This window comes from Ciona intestinalis, unplaced genomic scaffold (genome assembly GCF_000224145.3).
Source record: "Ciona intestinalis unplaced genomic scaffold, KH HT001076.1, whole genome shotgun sequence".
NCBI classification, from domain to species: domain Eukaryota; kingdom Metazoa; phylum Chordata; class Ascidiacea; order Phlebobranchia; family Cionidae; genus Ciona; species Ciona intestinalis.
Genome location: NW_004191397.1, coordinates 57119 through 65441, shown reverse-complemented (window position 1 = coordinate 65441; position 8323 = coordinate 57119). Strand labels below are relative to the sequence as shown.

The following is an 8323-nucleotide window of genomic DNA, read 5'->3' as shown; positions in this document are numbered from 1 at the left end:
AGTTAACACAAGGGTTTCAATATTTTTTAACATGTAAGTGACCATTACAGATTTAAAATAAATATTTCTCACTGTCACACACTCAGCAACATTCTTTAAATAGATGGTGTAAGTCAATTACACCTCACTTAGGTAAAGAACCTGCAAAAAAGATCCATAAAATGACTTGAGTTCATTTTTGAGTGGTATGTACATTTTAAGATTTCTTTGAATTTTGTACTTTTGAAACACAGTGCAGCAGCAGAGCATGTATAATATAACTCCTGGCGATATAGACCTTACCCAATCAAAAAACCTTATGATTGTATTAAGATTAACCTCATGGGTGCGATTGAAAAATCTTACACCGGCGGCCATTCGTTACTTAAACACAACTATAAATAAGCAACTGTCTACTTTATACACATAATACGCGTAAACTGAATAATAAATTAAACATTCATACTGGATTAACTGCTAAAACCACGAGCAAACACTATCTAATGCTATAATTCGTTAAATAACTCATTAAAACTGTCTACAATTCATACAAGCGCTGCAAAACCATCCGCCTCCAGTTTCGAGAGAGGCGCCGACGGTGTCCAGGCCTGTTATAGAGGGCGCCATGGTTCGATATAATGAATTGTTGCATTCCCGGCTGCTCCTATTCCCACAAGGAAGGTAGAGAAAGACGGTCACTATTCTCCATAAGACGTCCAGAATTTGGGAAAACCGCTAGCAAAAAAACTGCACCGAACAGATTTGACAAATTTTATTTTAAGGATAAAAGATCAACTTAAAGGAGATAACATAAAACAACTGCTACACAAAGAAAACTAGGTCATGAATATGTTGGTGTAATGGTGTAGATACTGTATCATAAGAAAATTGTTTTTAACTGGAACACAGGCAAGCATGGTTTAGACGTCTCTGTGCCATTGTGCTCCGGAGATAACTTTTTACCCGCTTCAAACAGCTGAACGCACGTTCTGCCTCACAACTTGTGCAAGGAAGAGTCAGAAATGTTGGGAAGTAATAGGCGCAGTGTTGAGTCGCCAAGTAGAACGCATAATAGTTCGTTTATACTTGTACATGATTTGTTTTTTGCTCTTAAAAATAAAGTAAGAGTTGAAATTTCGCTCTCAACACAAGATGGCTCAAAATTGTTGGAAATACGTTCCAGGTTTGGTGTGGGTTTGCTCTCAACGATGGGTGTAGTACATCTTCCAAGTACTTGGCTGTTTCAATGTCTCCTTGACAGAATCTGGATTGCAGTGAATACACCGCGCTTTGCACAATGACGCCAAAAAGATTAGCGTAATAAGATGACGCATCATCACCCGAGCCATCAGCTTCATTAATTGCCGCGCTTCTTATCGCGACCCCAGGAGGAACAGATGGCAATCCAATACCAAGCTTTTTTTTTCCATTCGTCACTGCATAACATCCAGCTAGCATCCACAAACAAACGGTCAGGACGAACGAACAAATCGAACATTTAAGAATGTTTTAGGCAAATATACTAACAGGGACAAACAAACGGTCAGGACGAACGAACAAATCGAACATTTAAGAATGTTTTAGGCAAATATACTAACAGGTATATCAAGTTATAATATATTACCATATGTCTTTTATGTGTACGTAATACTGCTAAAATTTTAGTGATCAGAATGATTGGGATGAAATCCCCAGATTTCCTACAACATAAATATTTCATATCAAAAATCAATCGAATGCTCACCTTTTCTGGTAAGTTTCAAATAGGCCTTCTCTTGAGAAATAAATTCCTGTAGAAGCAATGTTCATATCATACCAGGTTATGTTCAAGAGAGAACCCCATAATTTATCCCTCCCTACGAAAGATAGTGATTCAGAAAGAATGGAGGAAGCTAGAAAAATAGATCAGCAGGTCGATAACATTAGTTTAAAACTGTGTTACAGACAAAGTTAAACATCCAGAAAGCCCAAAAACAACAACAACTTTGTCACAAAAAAAATTGAAAAAGGAGTAAGGTGCTTCCACTTTAAGGTTGGAGACCTGGTTTTTAAAAAAAAACAAGCGGAAAGAAAGTAGAAAAGGTATAGCTTATAGAACTTGAAGCTAGAAAAATAGATCAGCAGGTCGATAACATTAGTTTAAAACTGTGTTACAGACAAAGTTAAACATCCAGAAAGCCCAAAAACAACAACAACTTTGTCACAAAAAAAAATTGAAAAAGGAGTAAGGTGCTTTCACTTTAAGGTTGGAGACCTGGTTTTTAAAAAAAACAAGCGGAAAGAAAGTAGAAAAGGTATAGCCTATAGAACTCAAACAAATGCATCTAACATATAATAAAAATATATTCACACATTACACCAGGATTGTAAACGCACGTAAAACATAATACGCTTTTTATTGTAAACGCACGTAAAACATAATACGATTACATAACTAGCCAGCAGGCACCATATTGGGGCTGCTTTTGAAATTTATCCATTAACGAAGTTAACGAAACTATATTGTAAACGCACGAAAAACATAATACGATTACATAACTAGCCAGGAGGCACCATATTGGGGCTGCTTTTGAAATTTGTATCCATTAACGAAGTTAACGAAACTAAACAAACAAGTACGAAAGGCTCAACTAAACAAACAAGTACAAATTGAAAAAGGAGTAAGGTGCTTCCACTTTAAGGTTGGAGACCTGGTTTTTAAAAAATCAAGCGGAAAGAAAGTAGAAAAGGTATAGCCATAGAACTTATCAAACAAATGCATCATACATATAATAAAAATATATTCACACATTACACCAGGATTGTAAACGCACGTAAAACATAATTCTCAGATCCGGGTTGACGTCTTATGCGTATTGTTATTTGAACCTGCAGCCTTAGAAAAACGTAAACAAACAGAGATTAGCATTACCAACATTGTGAAACTAGTAAGTACGATCGATTTTTATGCAAAAAGCTAACCTAACAGGATTTTTATTACTTGGTACGAGTTAGGGTTATAGAGGGATGTTTTAAACTCTTTGTTTGCTGTAGACTTATTGCGCCTGGCGCCCTCTTATTTGTTGCCCGGGGTATCCTTTGAGAGTTTGAGCCGCTTGTTTTTGTATTCGTTCTTTCCTTACTGCTTCTTTATAGCTGCATAATATAGTAATCTACGAAGGCAGTTTGTGCTGTGTTACTGAGATTCCGGTGTGTATAGTCGACGTTATGTAATAATGTGGAAACAGAACACTTTTTTATAAAGGTTATTTGTTGGCAGTTGTAAACAAGAATGGTTCTTTTAGTTGTTCTTTTTATTATATATATATATATATTCTTTTTATTAATTAGTTTTTTTTTAATATATGTGATTTTGAGCTTTACACTGGTAGTGCCTGTAACCCTGACACTGGAAGAGGAAGATGTCTCAAAACAAATCAGTTCATGTGATGTCTCTATGTTATAGAGTAGAACAAATTTAAAGCTACAAATGAGGAAGTCCGAGCAGAACTGCACAACCAACAAATGATGTGATGTACGATGAGAGGTGCAAAGATTTCTGCAGGGGATTATACCCTCATACACTGCATTCAAATGCCAAGTTGGACTGTTTAAATACCCACAACAAATATGTTAAGCCATATAACTGTAAATAATTTAAGTTTATTAGCAACTTGTTCGCGACTTCAAACCTTTGATAGATCATGTGACAATAAAGAATGTTTTTGCAAAAATTGTTCGTATACAACTATACATACAATACTAAATACAGGTAGTTTAGTTATACAGATGTTACTACATGCTTACAGGTATAGAACGCAGAAAATGGCTTATAAGTTAAAGTTAGACTCTAGCAGCCTTATAAGGTACGAAGCCAAGCTTCAGTTGTGTGGATGCCGGCAGATTCATGGTCCAATGATCCGAGTATTTGGCCATCATTGGAATACCCGGAAATTTACGAATACTTAAATAAAAATTTCAAAACAATCCATTATTCCCGTTAGTCGTGGAAAATATTGGTGAAATACACGAGGGATGGTCTTTCTAGAAGCATCTGTATCTGGCCAATGTATTAAAAAAGCCAATTTGCCAGACAATCAAAGGGTATGTTTAATCTAAGCTTCATCATTGTCAGCATCAACTGATCCTTCATTGCGACAGGAGATTTACATAGCCCCAAATTACATGATTACATGAAATGAAATTAAAGATGTAGTCAAAAACATCACAGGTGATCCCGGTATAAAACTTAAATTTGTCTGCATCATTCCGAAACATTTCATATGAAAACTGCTTGCTTCGGAGATTTTGTATTTCTTGTTTTAATTTCTTTGTTTCTGATCTGAGACTACCAACTTCATCGAGCAACAGACGATTCAATTGAACTGCTTCAACTTCTTTATCATTTTCCAGATCTACATCGTTATCGTTAGTTTTAGGTTGATCAACTGCTGGAATGCTGGTTTCAGATTTTGTAGTCGTCGTTATATCAGTGGTTCTGGAGCTCATTCTTTGATACCTATCCAGCTTAGTTTTCTTTTCAATTTCAGACATTTGCCTGAAATTAAATACAGAAGGCACAAAATCTGGATGGCACTCTTCCAATGAGGGTTGTCCTAAAAAGCAGCATGCAGTCAACAGTCAGAAAAATATTAATGTTTATGATGGAATAGCCAAACAGGTATAGGCTAAGCACTTTTTATCTCAATATGATATAACAGCCAATACCTGTAATAAAGTGATCCTCGCAAATATAGGTGTGTTTGCTTGTTGGATTCCAGTCAGATCCATCTTTTGCCTTCCTCTTACAAGCAACGATCCACTTATTTCTTCGCAATGGATCGGTGTTGGAAAAGCGAAACAAGCGCTTTTTTTTGTGCTGTTGTTGTAACAGCCTAGCTACACAGCTTGGCATTTTTAATTAAACGCACGTAAAACATACGCACGTAAAACATAATACGATTACATAACTAGCCAGCAGGCACTATATTGGGGCTGCTTTTGAAATTTGTATCCATTAACGAAGTTAACGAAACTATATTGTAAACGCACGTAAAACATAAATACGATTACATAACTAGCCAGCAGGCACCATATTGGGGCTGCTTTTGAAATTTGTATCTATTAACGAAGTTAACGAAACTAAACAAACAAGTACGAAAGGCTCGCAACTCTAGTTGGAAATGTAAAATGTGTTTTTCCTTGTAGCTGTGCGGGAGATCCACTCTTTAATAATGTTAGATTTGTCCAGAATGTCGCAGTGCTCCTTATAAATGTTAAGCAGGCAAGCATGGTTTAGACGTCTCTGTGCCCCGGAGATAACTTTTTACCGAAAGGCTCAACTCTAATTGGAAATGTAAAATGTGTTATAAACATTTTTCCGAAAATCCGCCAACGTGTAACCAAAGTACCAACTGTGTTTTCAGTTATTCTTCTTGCTCTTAGTCTATAATTGAATATTTTTTACTTCTGGTAAGGAGCTCCCAGGATATGGTCAAAGTAAATTGGATTTTAATGGAAATGCTGCATCACCAATAAGGCAAAATGAAAGTTCAATATTAGTTCCTGGTATAGTCTCTGGTGGGGTATATTCAGTTTGTTTTGTATAAACATTTTTCCAAAGCCAGTGAAAATGTATCACCATCACTATGTCTTCCACTATTCCCAGTGTCAAGCATTGGTAAAACAGTTACACAAAGAACAGATAAAGCTTGTGAGTATATAAAACTGCTTGTGGGGGCAGTATATTTAAACAATATGCCTTTCCTTTAATTAATGTTGATGTGTCTAAAAGAATGAAGGAAACTGATTTAATTTTTGTATGGCCTATGTGATTGCTGGATGTTCATGTGTAGAAACATTTTTCCAAATGCCAGTGAAAATTATCACCATCACTATGTGTTCCACTATTCCCAGTTAATGCATTTGTAAAACAGTTACACAAAGAACAGATAAAGCTTGTGAGTATATAAAACTGCTTGTGGGGCCAGTATATTTAAACAATATGCCTTTCCTTTAATTAATGTTGATGTGTCTAAAAGAATGAAGGAAACTGATTTAATTTTTGTATGGCCTATGTGATTGCTGGATGTTCATGTGTAGGTGTGTGTAAATAAAATTGCAACGTATTATTATACCGTTAATATGTGTGCAACCTTGTGGCCATAATGAATTTGTAAAACATAACTGAAGCAATAGAAATATCTAGTCTTAATATGCAGTTCTGCTGTAGCCCTTGTAGTTGAAAAACTCTGAACCTGAATTCCAAGGTGCCTGAATCGTAATATGCTTTTTATCAATTGCTCCTATGCAAAGTGGCAAATTTCAAAGATTGTAAAACTCTGCGGCAATTTTTTTCAATGTTCATGCGTTGTTGGTAGTTGTAGGCACTCAGACAGTTAGTTTAATACAGTTACTAAAAACATACCCACTAAAATTAACCAGGAGAAACCTACCTTAAAGTTATGGCAAGTCTAACTTCAGCTGGTATAGGCTTTCTCTAATGGGAGAGCTTTTTTGTTACCCACTAACATTAACCAGGAGAAACCTACCTTAAAGTTATGGCAAGTCTACTTCAGCTGGTATAGGCTTTCTCTAATGGGTGTGCTGTTTTGTTATTAATGGTGCAACTTACGACAGCAACTAATCAAACGTTGGTGGGTACATTCGAAAATGTCCGTCTGGTGATCATTTCTTTAACCAAAATGGGTGTGCTTTTTTGTTATTAATGGTGCAACTTTCGACAGCAACTAATCAAATGTTGGTGGGTACATTCGAAAATGTCCGTCTGATGATCATTTTTTTAACCAAATTATATTCTGGTTCTTGGAATATATCTCCACCCACTCTTTGGTTGCAAAACAAATTCTAATTGGTTGTGGCTCGTGGTAATGTGACATATTATTACTACTGTATAAGTAAAATGTACTGACAGTTTTCTAAAAAGGTTGGTAAAATCAGAAGAAGTACAAATATAGTTGATTCATTCATTATCCAAATTTATCATCTGAATTAGTTTTCAGCTGATTTTTCATGTTCATAATCGCAAACAAACTCAGCCGACCGGTGCCGTTCGGTCATTGTGTGTGCATGGGCGAGCGTAACAGTCAAACGCATACTAGTGCCTCTAGCTGATTTTTCATGTTCATAATCGCAAACAAACTCAGCCGACCGGTGCCGTTCGGTCATTGTGTGTGCATGGGCGAGCGTAACAGTCAAACGCATACGAGTGCCTCTACGCTCGGCATCGCATGCGAAACGTCTACGCAAAACGGTATATGTCTGTGGAGCCCTTAAGAATTTGAGCTTTGACTCAACTATATATAAATTAAAGAGATATGGACAGTTATAGCAGATATAGCCATTATTACAACAACAATTATCAGATTTTTCAGATCAACACATCGGTCACATTTGCACCGAATTTAGGTTCAGAGTGTTTTCATTAAACTACTTTTTGAATCAAAACACCAAGTGAGACTATTTTAATAATGTAGAATCTGTATTGTGGCTACTCCACTTTCAGATTCTCTTACCAAATAGTCACGCTGGACCACATAGCCATTATTACAACAACAATTATCAGATTTTTCAGATCAACACATCGGTCGTCACATTTGCACCGAATTAGGTTCAGAGTGTTTTCATTAAACTACTTTTTGAATCAAAACACCAAGTGAGACTATTTTAATAATGTAGAATCTGTATTGTGGCTACTCCACTTTCAGATTCTCTTACCAAATAGTCACGCTGGACCACCCGCTCTGCATCACTCCGTCCTGCCCTCCGACTCACAGCTTGCGGAAACCCTACCGCGGAATTAAACTGACCTATCAGCAAAACGACGACATTTGTTAAAGAGTCCGGTTCCCAAGGTTGGGCAGATTTTTGTATAAATACAAACTATTATGTCTATTGATGATTAATTAAAAGCTAGTTTGTAAAAAAAGCTTTAATTTAAAAGATATGAACGTTTAAAAAATGAAATTTTGAAGCTGCCAAAAACGTCACTCGCGGGCACTGTGACGTCACAATACAATACTTCGTATCTGGGGAAAACCCGGCCTCACAGTTGTTATCGTTTATTGCTGCAGTTTAGGAAAGTCAGACGTATTTTAATTTAGTAACAATATTTTAATCGAACCAGCGGCTTTAGACAGTTACTTCTTAGAGATCAATGGGATAAAATGATAGCAGTGAATAGGAAAATCATTTAAAATAGCCTACCAAGCTTGTTGGAGAATTAGATTCTGTAACTTAGCCGGGTTCAGATTTTTAATGGTTGTTTTTGTTTTTAAACAACATATTCATATGATATCTACATTTAAAGTTACCATATAGGGGTTTACAAAAACGAAAATCTGAA

The 8323-nt window shown here is 36.1% G+C and overlaps 1 protein-coding gene and 1 long non-coding RNA gene across 3 annotated transcripts; one reads left to right on the top strand and one right to left on the bottom strand.

The window, feature by feature from the left end:
• Nucleotides 1–2560: 2560 nt before the first annotated feature.
• On the top strand, nt 2561–3684 carry LOC113475604. Of its 2 annotated transcripts, none has more exons than XR_003397356.1 (2): nt 2561–2906; nt 3351–3684. It is a non-coding gene; the product is annotated as an uncharacterized LOC113475604 (long non-coding RNA). The 2 variants fall into 2 exon arrangements; XR_003397355.1 differs by lacking the exon at nt 2561–2906 and adding an exon at nt 2913–3168.
• LOC113475603 lies at nt 3420–5811 on the bottom strand. The gene is made up of 2 exons (XM_026839943.1): nt 4687–5811; nt 3420–4574 (listed from the first exon to the last, which is right to left on the bottom strand). The coding sequence occupies exons 1-2, from the start codon at nt 4871–4873 to the stop codon at nt 4108–4110; spliced, it is 654 nt and encodes a 217-aa protein (XP_026695744.1). The 5' UTR covers nt 4874–5811; the 3' UTR covers nt 3420–4107.
• Between the last annotated feature and the right edge of the window lie 2512 nt (nt 5812–8323).

Bases quoted from the DNA above. Each gene is read 5' to 3' on its own strand.
- LOC113475603 (XM_026839943.1), bottom strand. From the start codon at position 4,873: ATGCCAAGCTGTGTAGCTAGGCTGTTACAACAACAGCACAAAAAAAAG. The intron at 4,575-4,686 runs GTATTGGCTGTT...GCTGCTTTTTAG, and splicing joins CGAGGATCACTTTATTACAG to GACAACCCTCATTGGAAGAG.